The sequence below is a fragment of the Podarcis cretensis genome (genome assembly GCF_951804945.1).
Source record: "Podarcis cretensis genome assembly, chromosome: 15".
Taxonomy (NCBI): Eukaryota; Metazoa; Chordata; class Lepidosauria; order Squamata; family Lacertidae; genus Podarcis; species Podarcis cretensis.
Genome location: NC_137185.1, coordinates 29,860,945 through 29,884,887, shown reverse-complemented (window position 1 = coordinate 29,884,887; position 23,943 = coordinate 29,860,945). Strand labels below are relative to the sequence as shown.

General features: G+C 47.5%; 2 protein-coding genes across 2 annotated transcripts; one reads left to right on the top strand and one right to left on the bottom strand.

Moving 5' to 3' along the window:
* Window positions 1-38: 38 nt before the first annotated feature.
* On the bottom strand, window positions 39-7,526 carry LOC307204527 (T-cell surface glycoprotein CD3 gamma chain-like). The gene is made up of 5 exons (XM_079956099.1): window positions 7,284-7,526; window positions 5,308-5,517; window positions 3,175-3,306; window positions 2,965-3,008; window positions 39-501 (listed from the first exon to the last, which is right to left on the bottom strand). Exons 1-5 carry the CDS (start codon window positions 7,342-7,344, stop codon window positions 436-438), a joined length of 513 nt encoding a protein of 170 aa, XP_079812225.1. The 5' UTR covers window positions 7,345-7,526; the 3' UTR covers window positions 39-435.
* Window positions 7,527-9,663: 2,137 nt separating this feature from the next.
* UBE4A (ubiquitination factor E4A) lies at window positions 9,664-23,189 on the top strand. The gene is made up of 20 exons (XM_079955980.1): window positions 9,664-9,817; window positions 10,117-10,268; window positions 11,033-11,209; window positions 11,989-12,101; window positions 12,716-12,868; window positions 12,965-13,124; window positions 13,304-13,506; window positions 13,793-13,984; window positions 14,356-14,689; window positions 14,878-15,004; window positions 15,589-15,896; window positions 17,033-17,165; window positions 18,226-18,413; window positions 18,895-18,995; window positions 19,089-19,202; window positions 20,267-20,441; window positions 20,526-20,706; window positions 21,055-21,202; window positions 21,695-21,852; window positions 22,326-23,189. Exons 2-20 carry the CDS (start codon window positions 10,145-10,147, stop codon window positions 22,459-22,461), a joined length of 3,225 nt encoding a protein of 1,074 aa, XP_079812106.1. The 5' UTR covers window positions 9,664-9,817; window positions 10,117-10,144; the 3' UTR covers window positions 22,462-23,189.
* The last annotated feature ends 754 nt before the right edge of the window (window positions 23,190-23,943 follow it).

Sequence of the window (23,943 nt, the reverse complement as noted above, 5' to 3'; positions counted from 1 at the left end):
AAGTAATTTAGAAAGGTATCCGCCGCAGACAGATGAGATGCAGTTTCGTTGGAAACTAGAGCTGCATTTCCTTTATTATTATTGATTTCATTCTATTGATGCATTGCTTGCTATAAAACAGCTGAGAGCGAACAGACCATATTCAAAGTGGATCGCTGCAGAAACAACAAAAGCCCTTTTGGCTTTCTTAGTTATTGGAGCCCCTCCAAATCGGAGGGGAAAGTCGTGGGGAAGGAAGAACAAAGGGAGGCCAGCTCAATAGTAGGGACAGGGGTTACATTTTGAAATGAAAGCACAGCAAGAGTCAAACTATTTCTACACCCTTCACTATAGCTTGAAGCAACCTTCCCTTTTGAGCTCCCCACGGCCAAAGGAGGAGCCATCAGCAATTCACTCTTCGCTGCCACATCAGAGGAAGAACGCTTTGTCCCCTTCTCACCGGTGGCGGGTCTTGGCCACTCCGATGTGGCTGTACTGCCCATTGTTGCGTTCTCCGAGAGGCTGGAGGGGAAGAGAGGCCTGAAGTTAGAACAGGGGTCTGTACTTTTCTTAACCTGCCCTAGGAACTTGCAGGTTGACCGAGGAGGATTTGGGCAAGGCTGGTCTGGCTCATGGGACTGCTAGCGGACCGCGTCTGCATTGAAAGCCCCCCCACCCCCGGCTGCACTTGACCCATCCTGACGCCACTGGAGATGGGGGTTCCTGTTAGCTATCTGGAGGCTGCAGGGATTTCCATGGGGGCAGCTGGGTTAGTCTGCTGCAGCAAAACAAGCAAAGGCTGGATCTATTTCAGCTGCCCAGCCTGGAGTCCCTGCCCTTTGTTTATTCATTTTTTTATGGCAAGAGGTTGCGTGGTGTCATGACCTGCCCATGACAGATCGGAGTTTTCCCAATATTTCTTCCATCTCACAAAAAAATATGACAGTTTCTGTGGAACCAGCAGCACAATCACTTCTTTCTTAGTACTACTGCCTGCCTTTTCATGGCACGTTAAAAGATTTAGCAGGTTTACCAGAGCAGAAGCTTCTGCAACCTTAGATTCACTTTCTCTGTCTACTCTTTGTTTTTTTAAAAAGACCAGGAAATCCAGCAGCTATCCCAATGAACACCCAGAGTAGAAACAAACATGCACAGACCTTACAGCAGGCTCTGTATGAAAGAGTTGCTGCAAGGGCTGCTCACCCTGTAGTCCCCTGACCACTTGAAATGTCTCAATGCTGGGCTAACCTGGTTCTGACCTAGCCTGTCCCTTTAAGAGTACCCAGTTTTTCTAGACCAGGAGCTGGGAATCTCACCCCTCCCCTGCCTTTGCTGAACTACAACTCCCATCAGCCCCAGCAAGCCTGGCTAATGGACAGGGATGGTGGGAGTTTTAGTTCAGCCGTATTAGAGTACCAAAGGTTCCCCACAGCTGCTCTGATCCTCTGTCGTGTTAAGTGGGGAGCCTGCACCCTACCCCACCCCACCCTAGTCTCCCCTCCAATGCACAAGCAGAGGGAAGTTGGGCAACTCCTGCAGTGATGAAGTCATGAAAGCCCAGTCTACCCACTTCCAAAAGGTGGCACCCACCCTGGCACTATGCTTCTCTTCCTATCAGCTAATTAGAGCCACCGATCAATCAGAACCCACCTGAACCAAGAGCTCTTAAAAACAGAACATTGCCAACAATCAGACCACACACAATGATGCCACGTTACTGCTGAAGAGTGTGGAAACTTGCTTGTAAGCTGAAGAATGTCAATAGACTTGAAATGCTTATTTCGTAAACCTCATTCAAAATAAACTCTCTTAAAATTGTGCCACTGGAGTTTGATGTCCGTTTGCAACTGCTCACTCCGGGGGCGAACTTTGGTAATATGGTGCCCTGAGCAAGGACAAAATTTGGCGCCCGCCCCCCCCCATCTTATTTTCCCAACAATTCATTTTGGTGCAGCTGATTTTTCGTGAATCTTCTTAGTACAGTGGTACCTCAGGCTACACATGCTTCAGGTTACATATGCTTCAGGTTACACACTCCGCTAACCCAGAAATAGTGCTTCAGGTTAAGAACTTTGCTTCAGGATGAGAACAGAAATTGGGCTCCGGCAGCGCAGCGGCAGCAGGAGGCCCCATTAGCTAAAGTGGTGCTTCAGGTTAAGAACAGTTTCAGGTTAAGAACGGACCTCCGGAATGAATTAAGTACTTAACCCGAGGTACCACTGTAGTTACCTATATAAATATAGGTATTAACAACAGCACTATCATGCGCCCCCTTGACTCAGTGCCACCACCCTAAATCTAGTGCTGCTTACTCATGGGAGAGATTGTGTGCCTAGACCTCTTGGATTCAGCTTACGCATTTGTGTCCGAGGAGGCTGCTATCTAGGGAAGAAAAGAAAGCTGCTCTGTTTCCTATGGAAGGATAGGTGTAGGCTGAGTGCTTCTTCCACTTAAGAATGGAGGCTTAAGAATGGCCTTTGATTCCAAGCCAGAGAGGAAAGGGCTGGGAGCACCAACACACCTCATATTTGGAACCAGCTGCTGCTCCTGTTTCAAGGGATGGAGGACTCTCCCTGCTTCCTGCTACAAGCCCCACATCACAGCAAACTTCAGTTGTCCAGAAAGGACTGCAGGTGTTCTCATCATCCATTTATTCTTCCTTTAATATATATTTTTTTTCCAAATGAAGTTGCTTTGGGGATTTTCTGCCACCACAGTCTCTTCATTTTACCCCATTGGGAGGCTAATCTCTGGCCATGAGGGCTAGAAACTAGCTTTTTAAAAGAACACACAGACAGAATCATGATTCCCAGAAGAATATATTGCCTCTGCAAAGCAGCACCCTAGGCTGAGGCAGAAGAAGCTTTGCAGAAGTCAAGGAATTCTTGGATGCAAAGGGCCCCTCATTTCACAGCTTGGGAGGAGCTGTCCAGGAAAACACCACCATGGAGGAGAGGAAGAGACTGACCACAGGCACCCACTCACCTGGTAGAGCTGCTCATTGGCTAATAGGGTCTGCTTGTCAGAAGCTGCAAAGTCAAAAAAGGAAATTTCAGGATGACTCCAAATGGGTGATTAACAGAATTAAAAATTAAATATACCAGGTATGGGAACGTGGATGCCAACATGGACATTGCTCCCTTTTTCAAGGCTGTTTCCCCATCTCCCAGCAACTGCCTGTCCCCCAATGCTCACCCTGAGATCGTCGGCCCGGCTCCCCCGCAGCAATGCAGTATACGCCAACAGCCAGGAAAAACGTAGCCACAATGCTGGCCAGCAGAATCCCCATGATCGCGGCAACGTCCAGACGAATACAATTCTGGCACACTGTGTCAAGAGGGAAAGAACTCAACATGCATCCTATGCTCACAAGCACACCTGAGTTTTGTCCACATGTGGCTTGATTTGAATAGAGTGTGCCTCTGAGCACATGGAAACTGTGCTAATTTTGATGTTTGCCACCCTGGGCTCCTTTGGGGGGACAGGCAGGATAGAAATTTAATAAACGACAAGAATAATCAATACAGTGGTACATCACGTTACAGACACTTCAGGTTACAGACTCGGCTAACCCAGAAATAGTATCTCGGGTTAAGAACTTTGCTTCAGGATGAGAACAGAAATCGTGCAGCAGCGGCGCAGCGGCAGCGGGAGGCCCCATTAGCTAGAGTGGTGCTTCAGGTTAATAACAGTTTCAGGTTAAGAACGGACCTCCAGAACAAATTAAGTTTTTAACTCGAGGTACCACTGTAAATGGATGGTCCCTCGCCACTGAGTGACTAGAAACAGCCAGCGCTTTTTTGGGGGGGGGGTGAATGCAGGGGTATGCATACCCCTAAACATTTTGTGAATCTTTGTACTTTTGTCCATTTACTGTATTTATTTTCCACGATTTGAACTATAAAATGGTGATTTTCTGGAGTCAAAATGAGAGTAACCCTAAACATATTTGTTTTGCTTTGGGGGGAAAAAAGCACTGGAAACAGCAATTTGCCATCTGGGACTAAATGAAAAGCACTTCTGCTTGTAGGGTGGGTTTTCTAGCTAAACACAACTCCTAACATCCAAACAGCCCATCAACCCAACAAAACAAACCCCGGAGCCCAGGGACTGTTGCTGCACCAGAACCAGCAGAGAGACCTGCGCAATATGCTTAGAAGGATACTTACCACTAACAAAAGAACAAGCCAGCCAAGAGGCTTAAAAGTGGAACAGAAACAAATTTTGTCACTCAAAATTCTCATTTGAAAAGTATTCTAAGTTTGATGTCATTGTGTGACGTCCAATGATATTTGATATTTGATTTCAACTTCTTTAAAAAATGAAATCACAGTCAGATCTGATGTGAGCAAAGGCATTTAGTATTTGACAGCTCCCATGAATGCTGCCAGTGGTGTCTGAGATCTTCCATGCAACAGCAGGTAGTAAAATGTTTGCTTTTGAAACAAGATTGTTCATTTAATTTAACCAATTAATTAGGAAACAAGCCCCAGAAAAAGATAGTACTCTCTACCATATGTGGTGATCTTGTAAGAGAGTAAAAGCTTTATGGGAAATGATTTATAACGAATTGAAGAAAATGTTTAAGACAACTTTTAACAAAAAAACAGAAGCTTTTCTTTTAGGGATAGTAGATAGTAAGATACCAAAAGACCCCCTAAAAAATTGTTTATGTATGCCACAACTGCAGCTAGAATGGTTTTTGCCCAGAGATGGAAAGAAGATGTAGTACCAACCCTGGAAAAGTGGCTTAATGGATTATGCCGAAATGGCAAGGTTAACGGGTGTAATAAGAAACCAAGAAGAAGAAGAAATTCCTAAAGATTGGGGAAAATTTGTGGAAAATTTGAAAAACTTATGTATACAAATACCTCATTAGCAGGATTAATGTAAAACAAGTGGTTAAACGTATGATTATGAGAAACTAAAGAATAACTTTAGATGGAGTAATGTGGAAAATGCAGCATGAAAATTAAAATCAAAAGGAAACCACAAAAGGGAGGAAGTCAAATATATGTGCATTAGAAATGTGTGTAATTTGTGTTTTTGCAATTTGTATGTTTGCAAAAATAAATAAATTGAAAAACCAAAACATAAAATTTATATATATATATATAAAAGGAAACAAAGAAAGCAGGCTCCACCAGGGCCATTGACAACATCACAACTGCCAGGCTAAGCACATTCATACTGGACAGGGTTGTCATGGTCCCCACCAAGTGGCCACAAATCTGGGTGTGTCCCCTTCCCACCACCCCCTCAGTTGTGTGACTCTGGAGTAGCACTGCTTTCATGTCCCTTCACATGGGGGAGGAAGGGCTCACGCACTTCGGACGAACACCTGAAGACGTGCGCTATTGCACTCGAAGACACCTCTCGGGTCATCCAGGATGGCACCCAAAGACAGACTAGAGTTTCCATGGTTTAATGCATTCCCATCTTTATTCCAGCTTATTGGGAGGTTTTTACCCTCCGCTTCACAGTAGAGGACAATGTCATTCTTTTGCTGCTTCACTGTGATGGATTCCTCAGCAATACCTATGAGGAAGGAATGACAAGGTGGAGGAAAACACCCGAACAGAGCCCTTGGGTCCATCTAGCACTCAGAAGGACCCAAGATCAGCCACAGCTGGGATGCACGAAGGAAGACCACAACCGTAAGGTAAAGGCCCTTTCACAGGAACACCCATAAGTGATGAAAAACATGGACCATATTGCTTGTGCTGGAAGAGGAGGAAGCTACAGTGGTACCTCGGGTTACATATGCTTCAGGTTACAGACTCCGCTAACCCAGAAATATTACCTCGGGTAAAGAACTTTACTTCAGGATGAGAACAGAAATTGTGTAGCAGCAGCGTGGCGGCAGCGGGAGGCCCCATTAGCTAAAGTGGTGCTTCAGGTTAAGAACAGTTTCAGGTTAAGAACAGACCTCCAGAACGAATTAAGTTCTTAACCTGAGGTACCACAGTATTAAGCTGACTCCCTCCTGCAATGCAGGAATATACAGCTGTCCCATATGGGGATCAAACCTGCAACCCTGGCGTTATCAGCACCCACCCTCTAACCAACTGAGCTATGAAGAAAGGTAAGTCATTCCACTGTCCAATAAAAGAGGGAATTACGTTAAGTTGTGCCAATAGTCAGCCACAACATTGCACTACTTCACCCACTTCTGAAACAGAAACAAGACATTTTAAATGTTTTGTGGGAAGGGGCTTATTGGTGTCAAGGAGTGGTAACGATGCCCACATCTGGACACAGACGTCAGGACAATGTCTGCAGCCCAAACTCAAACACCTGCACCTTCCCACTGCAAAACAATGGAAGCAATCACTCGGTGTTCAGCAGCAGTGGCAGAATGAAAAGGACAAATACCACACTAGAGACAGCTAGGAAAGGGACAATAAGATGGACACAGCATTGTGTAAATCTAGTGTGGCTGCATTTGAACTACTGGCTGCCACATCTCGATAAGGACACCAAAGAGCTAAAGAAAAAAAAGTGGGGGCAGCCAAAATGATTAAGAGGCCAGAACACCCTCAGTCACAAGGAAAGGCTAATGTATTTGTGGTGTCTTAGTTTTAAAAAAATGATGATGGGGAGATGGGACATGATTGAGGTATATGAAATTATGCACATTGGACAGAGGAAAGTCTGCTTCTGCTCCTCTCTCTCATACAAACACAAACAGACACTCACACATACACTCTCTCTCTCTCTCTCTCTCTCACACACACACACACACACACACACTACTACAACCCAGAGTCGTACAATGAAGTGGAAGAGTGGGACATTCAGCAGAGAGGGAGAGGGAGACAGAGACGCAGAAGAATATATTTCTTGTGGAATTCTCTGGTACAAGATATGGTGATGACAGCTATTATTAACGTAGATTGGTGATTGATCCTGATGGCCAAATGGAACCTGTCTCCTGTGGTTGGTGGTTCTGCTTTATCCTCTGAACAAGGCACTGACATTTCATAGGGTCCAACAACAGAGTCCAGCCAGTGAGGCCTGATGCCTTTCAGGGTGGGACACAGAAGGTAAATGTGGCGAGCATCTGCTTTCCAAGCATTTGATACATACAGGTTTTTGGAAGCGTTTTAGAGCACAATTACAGGCAAAAATAATATGGGAAAGGATCTGTCAATGAACATTTTAAGGTGAGTTGGTTAGTTGCCTCTCTTTCTCTTCCCACTCAAGGACCCGACTTCTCACTTTTCTGTCTTTGTTCCCCCACCTCCACAAATGTCAGGTCCTTTCCTGAGGCTGGACTCAAGGGCCTTTGAACGAGGTCCTACCTTTGGAGAAGAGCAATCCAAAGAGGAAGGTTGCACACAAGAGATGCTGGCTGCGTCCCATGACCCTTCTTCAGAGTGTGTGCTGATAACCTGCTTATTCTTTCCCTTGAAATGAAATTGCTCACTTTGCAAAAAGACACCCACAAAGAAGTGCCCTTTGCTCAGTACTGTGCTGAGCTGGATATGAAAGTAGAAGAAAACACCTCTGTAGTCAGCTAGGAACAGGAAACCTGTGGGTGGGAGGCCTCTCTGTCCCCACTGTGCATGGAAACGAATGAGTGAATAGATGTTAAGAAAGAGTACAATTTCCGAAGAGAATTACAGGGGAGGGGTGCTCTTGTGTTTGAGTCCTGCTTGAGGGTTTCTCACAGGCAGGTAGGATTGTATGTGAATAGGATGCTGGACTTGAAAGGCCATTGATCTTCTTATGTTCTTAAATGGAAGGAAATAGCCTGCAGAACATGGAAATTTAACTGATTCCTCACCACACACTATTTCCCCCCCACTACCAGATCTGCCAACTTCATGAACTGTTGTCTAGAGAAATGGTGTACTCGCTAGGGGTGGCATGCAGCCATCACACCATCAGAGGGTGGGTATTTTGGTGGGGCCAATGGTGAGGTGAATTCTGGAAACCTGAAACAGCCGCTGGCAGAAAATGACAATTGTGGGCCGGGGCTGGGCGGGATATAACTTCCCCTGTGGCATTACAAAGCACTGTCTAGTATATGAGAAAGATGGATTGCATTGCAGGGTTGTTGTATAACTCCCCCTCTCCTCTCCATTGGATAGGGCGGTTTTCTCCATGTCCTGTGTGTGGGCTTCCCAAGAAGGCATCTGATTGATGACTGTGGAAAACAGGAGGCTGAATAAGATGGATCCCCATTGGGGCTGGTCCAGCAACACAGCTCTACTTAAGTTTGGCCACAGCTCTCATACTGCAACATGGAGATAATACTTGTGGATTTGATTTTCATTTCTGAGATATTTTAAAGAACCATTTAAAACTGCATTGATTTTTCACAAGAATATCTGAGTATGAAACAGAATGAACTCGGCTGCAGTGCTAGAACTGAAATATAGATATAGAAAGAGTGTGTATGAACTTCCACCACCACTTCTTTATGTGTGGGCAGCGGGTAAGGATGGATATGCTGCTGTCCAAACAGAGCTACACAAAAACAAAACAAAACTGGATCTCTCTCCACTGTTTCATATGAACAGCTGTCACTTTTAACTTGGTGGACCAAGTGGGAAAGCAGGGCTTCAAATACAGCCAGGAAGTCCCGCCTTCAGAAACGTGAACGGTCAGTCTGATCCTATTACAGAGCTACGATTTCAAAGTGTTTACAGTTTAAAGAACCTTCAGAGCGGTTATTGAGCTTCTGTAGCATCGGTTGCAAGCAAAAAGCAACGAAGAGGCCCGTGGCTCCTCGTGTTCCAACAAATATCCTTATGCTATAATCTTTCGGGGGCAAGAGGCCACTTCCTCGGATGCATCACCCTCAGTTGCAATTGCAGGGATATGAAACACACATCATCATATATATATATATATATATATAAATTTTTATTAGTTTTTTTAACATATCATTTTCAACAGTAATTAAACATACTTTTACATCTTATTCAAATTTTTGACTTCCATCAATCCTGTCTTAAACACACATCATCATGGCTGTAAGCGGGGGCGGGGGACGACTTGTGTCCAGGGAAGCTGCGGGGCACGACCTCCTGCCATTCTTAGGAGAGCTGTTGCGAGTCAGAGGGGGCGATTTCCCCCTCCCAGCTGTCCCTATTCAGAGCAAACGGCCCTGCAAGCCTTTCACGAGATGTGATCCTTCGGCCACAGCCCCCTCTCTACAACTTGCGGCGTGAGGACGGCAGAATGTACAGTACAGTTACCGTAAATACTCAGTTCGTTCCGGAGGTCCGTACTTAACCTGAAACTGTTCTTAACCTGAAGCACCACTTTAGCTAATGGGGCCTCCTGCTGCCGCTGCACGATTTTGTTCTCATCCTGAAGCAAAGTTCTTAACCTGAAGCACTATTTCTGGATTAGCGGAGTGTGTAACCTGAAGCGTATGTAACCCGAGGTACCACTGTATTTGTTTTGGAACTGGTGTTGGCTAATATTGCAAATACTGGCGCTTACGGGTGGCAGGTTGTGGGAGAAGCAAACGTTTCCTACGAGGCGACACTCGGGTCTTCTGCTACCTTCGGGGCGCAGTGCAACGGATGGCTGCTGCCCAGCCAACAGCTGTATTAAAAAGCTTGGAGTTTACACATCTCAAAACGGGAAATAGGAAGCGAGCTAAGAACACAACCACGTAGTCCTCTTCTACTTTTTCCTATCTCTGTGGCTCTAATTTCTCTCTCCCCCCCCGCCCCGCCCCCATGCGTTCCCGCCTCCCCTTCTTCCATTGGTGGGGCCCGCTTCCGACCCTGTAGGATGACGTGTTGGCGCGATCCAGTGGCGTCACGCGTTGTCAAGTTTACTGACTGGGAAGTGGTCTCGAAGCGGTCGCGGACCGGTAAGCAGGCGAAGAAGCGGCGGGTCCCGTGGCTGCGAGCCTTGGGCTGGAAGGGCCAGGCCAGGCCGGTGGGGTTGCCCTGGTTTGGGGGAGCCTTGGTGCGGTGCGGGTCGCTCGGCCCAGCCGGCAGGCCCTCCGTGCGCGGGAGCCGCCATCACCGTCACCGTCGCCTCCTGGCCCGGCGCTTCTGCCGCAGCTGGGGGTCAGCGGCGTCGGGCCTTCCTAGGCTCCCTCCTCGGGCCCTGGAAAGAGGGCTTCTGAGGCGGCCTCTGAGGCCCTTCTCTCGCTTTGGTCCCCAGCCCTGGATGGAGTTCGCCTGGCGGGGAAATGACCGACCAGGAGAACAACAACAGTATCTCCAGTAACCCCTTCGCCGCCCTCTTCGGCTCCGTCGCCGACGCCAAGCACTTCGCCGAGATCCAGAAGCAGCAGCAACTGACGCCGCCCGTTGGTGAGAGGGGGAGAGGCAGCCTCGCTTTGGGGGGGGGGGGGTTGACGCCCCTGGCCTAGGAAACATTGGGTCAGATCGAAGGTTGAATCCCGCGTGGAGGCATTGCTGAAAGCACTTGGCTGATCTTGTCTGTACCCCCCATCCCTCCCTGTCCTTATTTTAAAAGACAGACCATTTTACACCCCCCCCCAAAAAAAAAACACGTTGGGCGTCAGTAACCATAGCTTGCAAGAACTAATCCAGATTTTAAGGAATTGGTGCAAAGAAGAATTGGATTAAAATGGATAAAAACTAGTAGGTGCTGAAATCCTCAGTTTTTCACTGGCTTAACTGCAGGCTTCCAAATGGAAGGGTTTTTCCTCTGCTTCAGGTTGTGCAAATCTTTGGAAGAGCAGAGAGAGTTCGTTGTGACGCGATAGTCACTGAGGCAGCCTTTCTGTGTCTTGGTTGGCCCAGATAGGCAAACAAATTGTGTTTGGGTGATAAGGTTCAAGTGGTACCCATGTGGGGCTGGCAACCAGTCTCCACGCATTTTCTAGAGGCGACAACAACATGTTTGTGATTTGTGGTAAGCTGACTTTGTGGCTGGTAGCTATATTTGCCTGATGCCTGACATGTTATCAAGAAGCCAAATCTGAGGCAAAGGCCATGCTGGTCCCTCCTTCTTCTTGACACTGAGCCCTCCAGGGCAAAAGGCCAGGGTGCATGGCTGGTGCCTGGTGGGGCCAAGTTAGGCTGCTTCTTAACTAGTTCTACTTCTCCAGTGGAGGAAACCTCGGCCAGCCAAGATGATTCTGACAACAGCGTGTCTGAAAGCCTGGATGATTGTGACTACTCCGTGGCTGAGATCAGCCGCTCATTCCGTTCCCAGCAGGAGCTCTGTGAGCAGCTCAACATCAACCACATGATCCAGAGAATCTTCCTGATCACACTTGACAACAGTGAGTATGGGGAGTTAGTTCCTGGGATCCAGACTAGGAGGAACTCTCAGTTATACTAGGATTTTTGCAGCTTCCTGAGAGTAGGGCTGCAGTGTTCTATGGTGGCTGTAGACTCAACACAGATAATCTTCCACTTGTAGTTCCTTTTGCTGTACTATGTGCTGCAGAATCTCCTAAAGAAGAACTTGGCTCTGTGCGGTTTCTCTTACACTATGCTTGTCACTTTCCTGGCACATTAAGTTTGGTGGCAGGGAGTAGTGTTTCCTGTAATAGTGCTGCTCTATTCTGCTGCACAATGATTTGTGTGAGGCAAGAAAACCCCTCAAGCTTGGATTCCTATGTGCATCAGTTGCCTTAAAAGTCTCTCAAACTGTTCCAAAATGCTGGAATGGCTGTGTCCCTTCAGGCATGTGCTGTGCCACTGGCACTCAATAAAAGAAAGCTTAAATCTCTCCCTTCCTCTTCGCCAGTGAACTGATAAAAATAAATTCTGCCTTTAGGAAAAATGAAGTTAACGTCTTCCAAACTAGGGAGGGGGGTTATTGGGTTGTTGTTTTTATTTTGATTATATATTTTATGGTTTTATATGTTGATTTTGTTCTATAAACCACCCTGAGACTTCTGGGTACAGGGCGGTATATAAATTCAATAAATAAATAAATAAATAGAAAGATGGGGCGGGAGGATGATGTCTGGGTTGGGGGCTTGGGCTTGTAGGGACACAGATTCATGCTTGTGGTGTTACTGATGTTGCTGGTTTGATGATTCCCAACCTGCAGGTGACCCCAATCTCAAAAGTGGCAATGGGATTCCTGCACGCTGTGTGTACTTGGAGGAAATGGCAACAGACTTGGAGGATCAGGATTGGCTTGACATGGAGAATGTGGAGCAGGTATCTGTGCATATGCAAATGCAGTTGATTTTTCTGCCTGACTGAGGGCTTGGCAGAGCGTCCGTGAGCCTTGGTGAAGGATGCAAGCTTTGCCCTTCAGGACACACTCTTCTCTGTGCTGATGTTCTTGAAGGACCCTTCAGCTGGATCAGTCTTGTGAATGGAAGACATTTGCCTTCTCTCCTTTTGTAGTGCTCACTTTATAGAGCAAGGCTGACTAACCTATGGACCTGCAAATGTTGTTAGACTTTAGCTTGAATAATCCTCAACCACTAGCCATACTGGTTTGGGGCTGATGGGAGTTATAGTCCAACAGCATCTGGAGGGGCACAAGTTAGCCACCCCTGTTCTAGAGCCACCAACGTTGCATTTTGGACTTTTTGTTTAATCAAGCAGACTTGTCTGACCTGGGTGCCTGAATCCTATCACCCATTTGCTTACAACTCATGATAAAGTGGGTGAAGGATCTGGCCTTAGCCACAGAAGTTGTCTTGGATGACCTTCTGGTCTTACTGTTTGTTTTTGATACATAGTTGGACACTTGCCCTCTGTGGCTGGTGGGTGGGCAGGGTTGTGTACTGACCATTTATGTCTGGCTTGGCATGTCTCTCCAGGCTCTCTTTACCCGGCTACTCCTCCCTGAACCAGGGAATCACCTGATTCACATGACCTCGGCTGGCATACAGAATCTATCAGCTGAAAGAGATGCAGGGGAGAAGCACATATTTCGCTACCTCTTTGCCAGCTTCCAGAGGGCAAAGGAGGAGGTGGGTCAATGCCCCACATCCCTGTCAGCAAGTCTGACTGCCTAAGCAGAGCAGCCCAGCAGACCAGAGACAAAGTGCTCTCCTCTGTTCTCCTAGATTACCAAAGTGCCAGAGAACCTGTTGCCCTTTGCCATGCGCTGCCGAAACCTTTCTGTGTCCAACACTCGCACGGTCCTCCTCACCCCGGAGATCTATATCAACCAAAATGTCTACGAGCAGCTAGTGGACTTGATGCTGGAGTCCCTTAGAGGAGCCCGTAAGTTACAGAGGCAGAGCTGGGCACCCTAGAAGAAGATAATGGGCTACAACTGCAGGAGGTCCCTCAAAGATACCCCACCTTTTTATTATAGTTGTAAATGTGTTGGGGTGCCTGTATCTTTCTATGAGAATGCATAAAGGATTGGTGTTCACTTCTCTCCTACTCTCTTACTGTAGGCTTTGAAGATGTAACTGAGTTCCTGGAGGAAGTCATAGAAGGCCTCACTATGGATGAGGAAGTGAAGACCTTTGAGGAAGTAATGGTGCCTGTCTTTGATATCCTCTTGGGACGGATCCGAGAGCTGCACCTTTGCCAGATCCTGCTCTACTCCTACCTGGACATGCTCCTGTACTTCACTAGGCAGAAAGATATAGCAAAAGTGAGCATTTGGCTAGCCTCTTCAGGGTGCCAGGGAGCAGCAAAGCAATTAGCCATGGCCATTTTCAGCTTCCCTCCTGGGCAGAGGGGTAGTTGCTTGTTCTCTTCACTGTGAAGGAAGCATGGTCTTCCTGATTCTGTGCTGCGGTTGCAACATGCATCAATGATAGGCTGGCCAATATGGCAGAGCCATCATTCCATAAAAGGGTGTCCTTCATTCCACTACTTACATCGGGGCTTTACCTGTACTGGCTGACCAGCAGTACCTTCTATTTCTGTTTGTTCAGGTTTTTGTAGAGTACATCCAGCCAAAGGACCCAGCCAATGGGCAGCTCTACCAGAAGACTTTGCTGGGAGCTATCTTGAGCATCTCATGCTTGTTGAAGACCCCAGGTGTGGTAGAGAACCATGATTACTTCTTGAATCCCTCTCGGTCCAGCCCTCAGGAGATCAAGGTGCAGGAATCCAACATCCATCAGGTGTGTGGAGGTGCACATTTCATACCAGTGTAGCTTAACCAGGCAGAGTAGAGGGGACAGCGGCGGAAAATGACAGCTTCTGTCTCTTAAATTTATCTCTCTAGTGTGATTTGGTGGGTTCTTGGTTGTTCCTTAAGTCACAGATTGTCAACATCAAAGTATAGTGAAAACCTCTGCAGGAAATTCATGATGCTTGGGGTATTTGAGAAGACCAAGACCCATTAACTGCTGAAAGTTAAGGCATTTAGGAGAGAGGAGGCATAGCTCAGTGGGTAGAGCACAGATACTGCATGTGGAAGATCCCAGTTTAAGTTGACTGAGCAAGTGTGTGTGTTGTACACATCTTAAGACTTCTGATGTTTTGGTAACAGTTCATGGCTCAGTTCCATGAGAAGATCTACCAGATGCTCAAGAACCTGCTGCAGCTATCACCACAAACAAAGCACCGAATCCTGTCCTGGCTGGGAAACTGTCTCCATGCTAATGCAGGCCGCACGAAGATATGGGCCAACCAGATGCCAGAGATTTTCTTCCAGATGTATGCCTCGGATGCCTTCTTCCTGAACTTGGGAGCCGCCCTCCTCAGGCTATGCCAGCCCTTTTGTAAGCCCAGATCGCCCCGGCTCCTCACATTTGACCCTACCTACTGTGCGCTGAAAGAGCTGAATGAGGAAGAGCAGCGGAGCAAGAATGTGCATATGAAAGGTGAGCCACGACTTTGCAGGTGCCCAAATCTTGTCCTCATACTCTTGGCAAGGCAGCCTGTAAGGGAGGAGGCTGCTGGCCAAGGGCAGAGGAAGAGCTGGAGGAAACCAGAGTGCTCCCATTGGCTCTGGCATCCTCCTGGTAGGTGTTGCTTGGTGGGGAAGCAATTCCTGTTAACTTCCTTCAAGGTTTGGAGAAAGAAACCTGCTTGATCCCAGCCACAACTGAGCAGGAGCCAGAGTTTGCCCCCAGCTACAACCTCGTGACGGAGAACTTGGTGTTGACCCAGTATACCCTCCATTTAGGATTTCACAGGTACTGCCTCCAGAGGGTATATGGGTGTGTGGGAATGGCAAGGCCTTGCAGGTGCCTCTTCCTTAGACACTGAAAATTTGCCTACAGCAGGATTGGGCTGTAAAAGCCTGGTTGGCAGCCTTTGCAAGCTGAGGTGACCTGAGATATCCTACTGACAGGCAAAGCCTGTAACGAGAACAGTGATATGAGAGCACCCCAATCAAATTTGTTTAAGCAGATATTGATTTGGGGAAAGGGGATTTTACTGGTATAATGAAGAAGCTAAACCAGTAAAGCCAATGCACGTGATTTCCAGCTGTCCCCTTGAAGCCCCCCTCCTTGATGTGGAAACCCCCTCAAATCAAAGCAGCTATCAAATAAATGATTGCAAAAAGCCTCTGGATGCAGTAGTTTGTTCCAGTTTGCTGCTTGTGTGATCCAGAAGAGAGAATTGGTTCTGTTCCTGGGGAACCTGAGTTTGTTGCATCTCTAGTTCAATGGGGGAGCCTTGGACATCTCCCCCCGATACTCACAGAGGCTATCTTGTACACCCCACTTTGCTTCTGTCCTTCTGGTTAATGTATGTATTTCTGTTGCTTGTACAGGTTGCATGACCAGATGATCAAACTAAACCAAAGCCTTCACCGGCTGCAGGTGGCCTGGCGAGAGGCTCAGCAGAGCTCCAGCCCTTCAGCAGACAACCTTCGGGAGCAGTTTGAGCGTCTCATGACCATCTATCTCTCCACCAAAACAGCTATGACAGAGCCGCAGATGTTGCAGAACTGTCTTCACCTGCAGGTCTCCATGGCTGTTCTCCTGGTCCAGCTGGCCATTGGAAACCAAGGGACCGAGCTGGTAGACCTGACATTCCCTCTGTCTGAGGTGGAGAAGAATGCTCTGGCCTATGTCCCAGGTGACCAGCAAGGGGTTTCCCCTTCAGAAATGTTGGGCTTATCTCTTTGGCCTATATTGGCATCAAAAGATTTTGAACACCTCTTTTCCTCCAGCAGTTTCCTGAAAGTTAAGAGCACCCTTGCTGTTCTAGTCTGATGATGGGCATCTAGAGAATTATAAAATATACCCTTGTGTAGTTCTCATCGGGGTTTAGTTGACCTAGAAAAGTTCTGGGATGGAGCAAAATAGTTTACAAGCAGGGGCCTATAGTTCTGCTCTCTCTGGAGCAGGCCTAGCTGGTTTATTGCAGCATCCCTGGGTAGGTAGGTAGGTGGCAGTGGTGACCATGGTCTAGGATTCTTAAGTCCGGCAACCCAAAAAACATCCATGCACCATCGCTGAATTAATCGGGGCAAAACATTGCATTGGCTGTGCTTGTGTGCAGTCTATAGTTCCAGTCTAGAGATGGAAGGTTGAGGCTTCTGGAGTTGTGAAGGGAAGAGATGCTGATGTATAAGAGGGTCTGAGAATTATGCTGGCAGGAGAAACACCAGACATGGAAGCCCACACGAGCAGGCACTGAAGGCCCAGGTGGTTTTAGGCTTGACTTTGCAATTAAGGACAAATGTATCTTTTTCCAAAAATACAAACCAGCTGTGCTTCCCAGGACACCACACAAAATACCTGAATTGGACATCACTTGCTGTACAGATTCCACATTGCTCTAAAAGATTCCCCTGCTACATCTTAGGGACCTTCTCCCTTGGTGCCAGAAAGATGTACAATTCCAGAAGAGGAGTCTGTTTTGCTGGCAGTGATGGTGTATGCTACCTAAAAAGCTAAACTTAGAGAGACAGTGAAGTGGATGGGGACACACAAACACATCTGTCTCTATCCTTAGATGTGAAATAGCTGCAAGTGTGCATCCATTTCCAACACCTTCCATGTTGACAAATAGGTTTCTCTTCCTGTGACCTTTAGGCAAGGCCAGGTTGTAGTGTATTGGAGTATGCTTAGTTTGACCCTGGAGAAGCTAAAATGCTGTCCTGCTCTAGAGGAGTCTTTGTACTATTAAGTAAGTTCTTTATTCCTGGTCAAGGGCTGGGTATGAACATTTTCCCAGCAAGCACCTCATTTGGAGCTTTGTATTTGCAGAATTTTTTGCTGACAACTTGGGTGACTTCTTTATATTCTTGCGCCGCTTTGCTGATGATCTTCTGGAAACGTCAGCTGACTCCCTGGAGCACATCCTTCATTTTGTGACTATCTTCACTGGGGATGTGGACAGGTAATGGCCTCTCCAGCCACTTATCCACCTCATTGTCCTTCATCCAGGCTTCAAGGGTGGTCACCAGTAAATATTTGGGAGTACAAAGGCAGGGAGAGAGGTTATGGCCAGATCAAATCAATCCCCTTTGAGCCAAGCAGTGATGCTACAGCTCCTGCACCTTAGCATGGCGGTGCAGAAAGCTTAAGCCATTCAGGCAGCTGGTAATGCTTTCCTGTTCTGCCTCCCTCTGTATTCTTGAACAAAGGGTCTTTGAAGTCCTATCCTTACCTGTCAGGTGTGGCTTTCTGAAAATGGCGTGGCAGGTCTAAAGATACCTACAGATCCATGTTTGGTCAGTAGGTTGGAGCTTCCCCACCCTCGCTCTAACAACTATATTGACTGTTGCATTGTGAGATAGCTATTTATTTTTGTTTATTTGTTTATTCCATTTATATCATGCACCTTCCTCCAAAGGAGCCCAGGGTGGCAAGCATGTCCGTAGTCAAACAGCGCAACTGAAACTTCTAAGAACAGTTAAAAATGCCTAAAATTAATTACCTATACTCAGACTAATAATTTCAAGGTTACTGGGGACAAAACTTTCAGCCATGAAATGCCAGGGCAAACAGGAAGGTTTTAATTTTTTTCATAAAAGTTAATCGTAAGGAAGACAAATGAACCTCACAAGGGAGGGTATTCCACTAAAGGGTAACTGCCACTAAGAAGGTCTTGTTTTGGGTCACCGCCAGCAATGGCACCACCAGCAGGGCTTTCCCTGCTGATTATAAGGTTATCCTCTAAGGTCCTCAGTGTCCAAGCTTTTGGGGTTTTATGAGATCAAATTCCACATTTCCACTTGAGCCAGGAAGAAATCAGGTAACACTTGCAGAAGTTGGGGCACTTGCCTCATGGTTCTGGCATCTTCCAAGTTCTGCCCCAGTTGGTGTCTCTGAATTGCGGTCAACAGCAGACAAAGAGGAAGCCACTAAGAAGCAAAGCTTCCAGGATATGTTGGCAGGGCTAACAGTCATCCTTGAATGTCCTCCCAGGTGGTTGATCCTAATTTGCCCTCCTGCAGGATGAAGAACCCACACCTGCGAGCCAAGCTGGCTGAAGTGTTAGAGGCTGTAATGCCTCACATGGACCAGGTGCAGAATCCCCTTGTCTCCAGTGTCTTCCATCGCAAGAGGGTCTTCTGCTCCTACCGGCATGCTGCCTACCTTGCCGAGGCACTCATCAAGGTCTTTGTGGACATTGAGTTCACTGGTAAGGGGGCAGTGGGAGAGAGGGACCTTGCTCTAGTGGTGCCACTTTCATCATCTTCCTCCTCCTTGAGCTGCTGCCATTTCCATTCCTGCTGAACAGAGCCATCCTCCCAGTCGCATGCTTTGCATCTGTGATAGCAGCGCTCAGGGGCGAGGGGGCTTTCCTTTTCTCCCAAGTCCTCTGAGCACCTTGTGATGCACCAGACATGGGTGACGTCTCTCCCTGTACCATTCATGGCTCAGGGCACATTTTTGAGCTGTCCATGCTTTTTCTTGAGTGTAAACCATGAAAGTGGAGGGTGGAAAGAGCCAGCCCTTTGCTGTTCTCTCTGGACATTCAGTAGCACACTGCCATGCCAAGATGCAGCTTTGAAGCATGAGGACCTGCCATATTGTGAGCAAAACATCCCTTCCTTGGTCTTGTGGTGCTGCCAGATCCTGGCATTCATTTTGGCTTGGCCTGTTCTTTTCCTCCTGCCTAGGGGATCCCCATCAGTTCGAGCAGAAGTTCAACTATCGCAGGCCTATGTACCCCATCCTCAGGTATATGTGGGGCATTGATTCCTACCGGGAAAGCATCAAGGTAAGGCTTGGGAGGTACACGAGTTGCTTCAGCCAGGACAGCAATCATCTCTGGGTGGGAAACATCTCTTTCTCTCCCTCCCTCTTCTTGCAGGCACTTGCCGACTATGCCTCAAAGAACCTAGAAGCAATGAATCCCCCTCTCTTTTTGCGCTTCCTAAACTTACTCATGAATGATGCCATCTTCCTGTTGGATGAAGCCATTCAGGTAAAGCATTTTTATTTATTTTTTGATGATGGGAGGGAGCACCAAAGAGGAAAATAAAATGGTCCCAAGATCTATGAAACAAGAATTTCTCATAGCCATGAATGGAATTGCCACCTGCAGTTACCCTGATTGTACCAGGAAGGTTGTTTGTTTGTGTGTGAGAGAGGGGGTGGGAGGAGAGTTCTTGAAAGTTCTAGGAAGATTATCTGTCTCTGAACTGATCGTTGTAAACTAGCTCAGGAGAGGGAGTGAAAGGAAGTTTCTCTGACAGCCTCTGTGGCACTAAGGCCAGTTCCCCCGAAGGGTTTGTGTGCGTGGAGACACTTTAAACCAGTGGTTCCCTAACTTTTTTGGGTCACCACCCCTTCAGTTCCATGGACTCATCTCCAGTGCCAACCCCCCCCCTTTAAAAAGCATTATTCGAAATAGTGGTCCACTAAGGAAAATTACAACACAACGAAATTCAGAGCAGGAGCAATTAATTGCATATTTGTTCAGAGCCCAATTAAAACTGTTTAGTTTAATTAATGCAACAAAATTGATGAGCAAGATCCAGTGATGCCAACTTTTCAAAGTTTGATAGTAATTTACACCTTCAGTGCCCCCCCCACCAATGCCCCTTGCCTCTTAGCAGCCCCCTAGGTAATCCCACCCTCATCCCTGGGGGTGGTACCACCCACTTTGCGAAACACTGCTTTAGACCAACTTCATTTGCATTACCCATGCTTGTAAGATTCATTCCCCCTGCCCCTACTGAATACTGTTGTGTGTTCTTCACTTGCTCTACTGCTCTTTCTCATCCTTTCCTCTGCTGGTGTGAGCTGGAGAACTCTATTCTGCCATGCCTGTCTGGAAGAACTGCATCTGGCCTGTGTTGAGGAAAGAGGCCCATTCCGGAAATTCAGTCTGGCTGATCTGTTGCTGTTGCCCCTCTCAGCTGCTGTCCACCTCCTTAATAGAAGATTGTGGAAAATGGGCCAGAGGACTACTGAGCTATGGTTACGTGTGCTTCATACACCTTCTTCCTTCTCTCCCTTTCTCCCCCACCTCAAATTGCTCTGCAGTACCTGAGTAAGATCAAGATCCAGCAGATTGAGAAGGACCGGGGTGAGTGGGATGCCCTGTCTACAGAGCTGCGGCGTGAGAAGGAAGCCAGCCTGCAGATGTTTGGGCAGCTGGCTCGCTTCCACAACATCATGTCCAATGAGACCATTGGGACCCTGGCCTTCCTGACTTCAGGTAAAGACAGAACTCTCCAGCTAGGAGTGAGGAGGGGAGCTGGGCTGTTCAGGGGACCTCACAGAGACCTGGTTTACATTGCAGAGATCAAGTCCCTCTTTGTGCACCCCTTTCTGGCTGAGCGCATTATCTCCATGCTCAACTACTTCCTGCAGCACTTGGTGGGCCCCAAAATGGGGGCTTTAAAGGTCAAAGACTTCAGCGAGTTTGACTTCAAACCCCAACAGCTGGTTTCTGACATCTGCACCATCTACTTAAATCTGGGGTATGTGTATTGGGAAGGAGAGGGCAACTTGGTGGTGGTGACAGCAGCCTTCTGAGTATCAGGGGAAATCAGTGAATGCTTTCCCTCATCATTCCCTTTTCTGGAGCATTCCGTTGACCACGGTTGCAAAAAGAGGGCAGGGCCAGCTGAGCCTTTGGTCTGTCCAAGCCAAGGGCATTGGTATGCTTGTGGAAGTGTGAGAGAGCAAGAGAATGCCAAAGGTGGAAGGCTGTAAGGCAGACTGACTGGGCTTGCCTAGGGAAGAGAGCAGAGAAGCTCCCTTCCTTGCTTGAATGTGCAGAAGGGCCTTGCCGCTCCCAGTGTTGTCTTATCCCTCTTCTCTTTCAGGGACGAGGAGAACTTTTGTGCCACAGTGCCCAAGGACGGGCGATCGTATTCCCCAACTCTTTTTGCTCAGACAGTCAGAGTCCTGAAGAAGATTAACAAGCCTGGCAACATGATTGTGGCATTTAGCAACCTGGCAGAGAGGATCAAGGTGAGGGGTGGTGGAGGGGAGCTGGCGCTAGCTTCCTCCCTGCTTTCCACAAAGGAACCCTCCTTTTTGGAGAGCTGCATGTTGGTGCCTCATCCTCTGCTGTTGGCATTTTGAGCTGGGCAGCTTGTGTATGCTCTTGCAAGAAGGAGGCTTTCTCTACCTAGTAGCATGTGCAAGGAGCAGACCCTCTGAGCTATAGGCTTTCACTAAGTCCCTCCATGAAAGGAAAGGGAAGGAAACAAAACTGAGTGTAGTGGGAGCATTAGCCCCTTCCATAAGCCAGAATTACATTCCTTGCTGCTTCCTGGAGCTAAGCCAGGCCCAAGAATACAACTTTGCTCTCATTTGTTGCCCTTAAACAAAGGCTCGGTGGCAACTAGTCGTCTGCTGAGCTTCTTGGGTGTGTTGGGGAGAAGTTTCCTTCTGTCATCCATCCCACCATTGACCTGAGCAGGCAGGGACCTCTCTAACAATTGTTGGGCTTTCTTCTAGTCCCTTGCAGACCGCCAACTGCAGGAAGAGGAGACCTATGCGGATGCCTGTGATGAGTTTCTGGACCCTATCATGAGTACTTTAATGATGGACCCGGTGCTGCTGCCTTCCTCTCGGGTCACTGTGGATAGATCGACAATTGCAAGGCACCTCCTAAGGTATTCACAAGGCTGGGAAGGGATCAGGGTCAAGGCTGAACAACTGATTGCTTATCTCTTCTAGGAAAATATTAGGTGGCTTTAGCTCCAAGCACCTCCCCTTGCCCAAAGTCATTTGATGTTAAGGTAGCCCAATTTATCCCTGAGTCTGCCTCACTTAGCTCTACTGTTCCAGGCATACCCAATTTTCTAAAATAAGCAAATTCCTTTCACTACAAAAGGCTGCCTCACAGCAATGGTTGCACATTGGGGGTCTGTCAGAGCACCATATTGGGCTTCCACAACTGTGGCCAAATCAAAGGCAGTCTTGGTCTGCCAGATGACTTCCTCCTTGATTTGATATCCATCTGGTGGGGTGGCGGTGGGCCTGTGTGTCCATCTCCAAAGGTTGGTGGCACTGCCTCCTGCCCACATATCTGTGCTACTAGCTAGACTCTCCTTTACCTGCTTCCTGGTGTTTTTTCCCCTTGTAGTGACCAGACTGATCCTTTCAACCGGAGCCCCCTCACCATGGACCAGATCAGACCAAATACTGAACTCAAGGAGCGGATCCAGCAGTGGCTCGCAGAGCGGAAGAAAGAAAAGGAGCAGTTGGAAGGGACTCTGTGACCTGGATTGTGGCCCTGGCTGGGCTTCCGCAACCCCCAGGACCTTTAAGCTGCCTGCTCCTTCCCTCTTTTGCGCTACCACTGCAGAGTTGTGAGGGGAGAAGTGTGGGGGTTCTATGGGCCTGTTTTTGGTTTTGGGTTTTTTGCCGTTAGGACTTTTGTCAGGAATCTTTAGCTGCTCCCTGCCTTTTTGGTTCACCTGCTGTCTGGTTTCCACAGCAACTGTCCTTCCCCGTATCCCTGCCCAGATAGGTTTCCCTTCTGTTGCAGCAGCATTTCTCGTGCCAGAAACTTTTTTTCTGTTTTAATGTGAAGGCAAAAGCTGCACTCTCCCCATTGGACAGACCTTTCTTTATGCAATCCTGACACTATTGGTGGAGATCTGCAACTCACTTTGGTCCACACAGGGGGACTATTATCCACCAACAGCCTTTGGTTAGAGGAAGCTGATGCCAAGAGGCTGGGTGAATGTTTGCTGTAGCATTTGCCCCCTCCCCGAGCTTGACATATCATACTGTGGTGATGAGCCCCCGTTGTTGCTTTTGCTGGCAATGACTTAAGTCTTCTGGGCTGGTGGGCCTGCGCCCAAAGCACTGTGTACATGTTCATGCAGGTGCCCTATAAATCCTGCCTGCATTTATACTGTGCCTGTTGCATGTCAATATGTATGCAGTGTGTATATAGTATGACATTCACTTTAGACCAATAAAAGTGTCAGGTGTCCATGTTTCTTTGGTGTTGTATGCCTGTTGATCCTGTAGCCACCTACCTTCAACCACTTCCTCTCTACCAGGGTCACTGCTGCAACCTTATTGGAGTTGGTGTGCTAAACATGCCCCTTGGCTGCTCTTTGTTTAACTCTTCAGTATTTCCATTTCAAAACAATTATGTATTTTTGTTTTAAATATTCTATCCTGCTCCATTTAAATGAGGTAGAGCATATACTTGATCAGCTCTCCAGAAGTAGACGCTTTTCGTATATTCTTGTTGGCTTTCCTCCCCTCCAGCCTGGTGTAGAAAACCCTAACCCTATAGAAGATTCCACAATCCTTCCTCAGGGCCTAAACACATTTAAATCTTCCCAGTGGAGATCCTACACTTTGAGCTGTCTAGCTGGTCCTGTGTAAGGAGATAAAGAACAATTATGAAACTGCTTTCTTGAGGTCCTTGGGCTTCCTAATTTTTCTTTTCTTTCTTTTTAGGGTTGCACGACTGGTTTCCCAATATCAGTGGTGCACCAAAAGTGCTTCTTCTCACCCCATTTCGCAGTGTGTGATATCCAGATACCCCCAAAGCAGGCAACATGCTTGTCACAGGCCCGTCTTTTTATACCCTGTGACACTTTCTTCCTCCTATCCATAGCTTCCATAACCACCTCCCCTTCCTTCCACAACTTGCCTGTATTCAGGGGTGCATTGGCTTGGAGAAATTTAATTAATTGGATAGGGCTCCATGACAGGGTCTGTCTAAATGTGTCCCACAG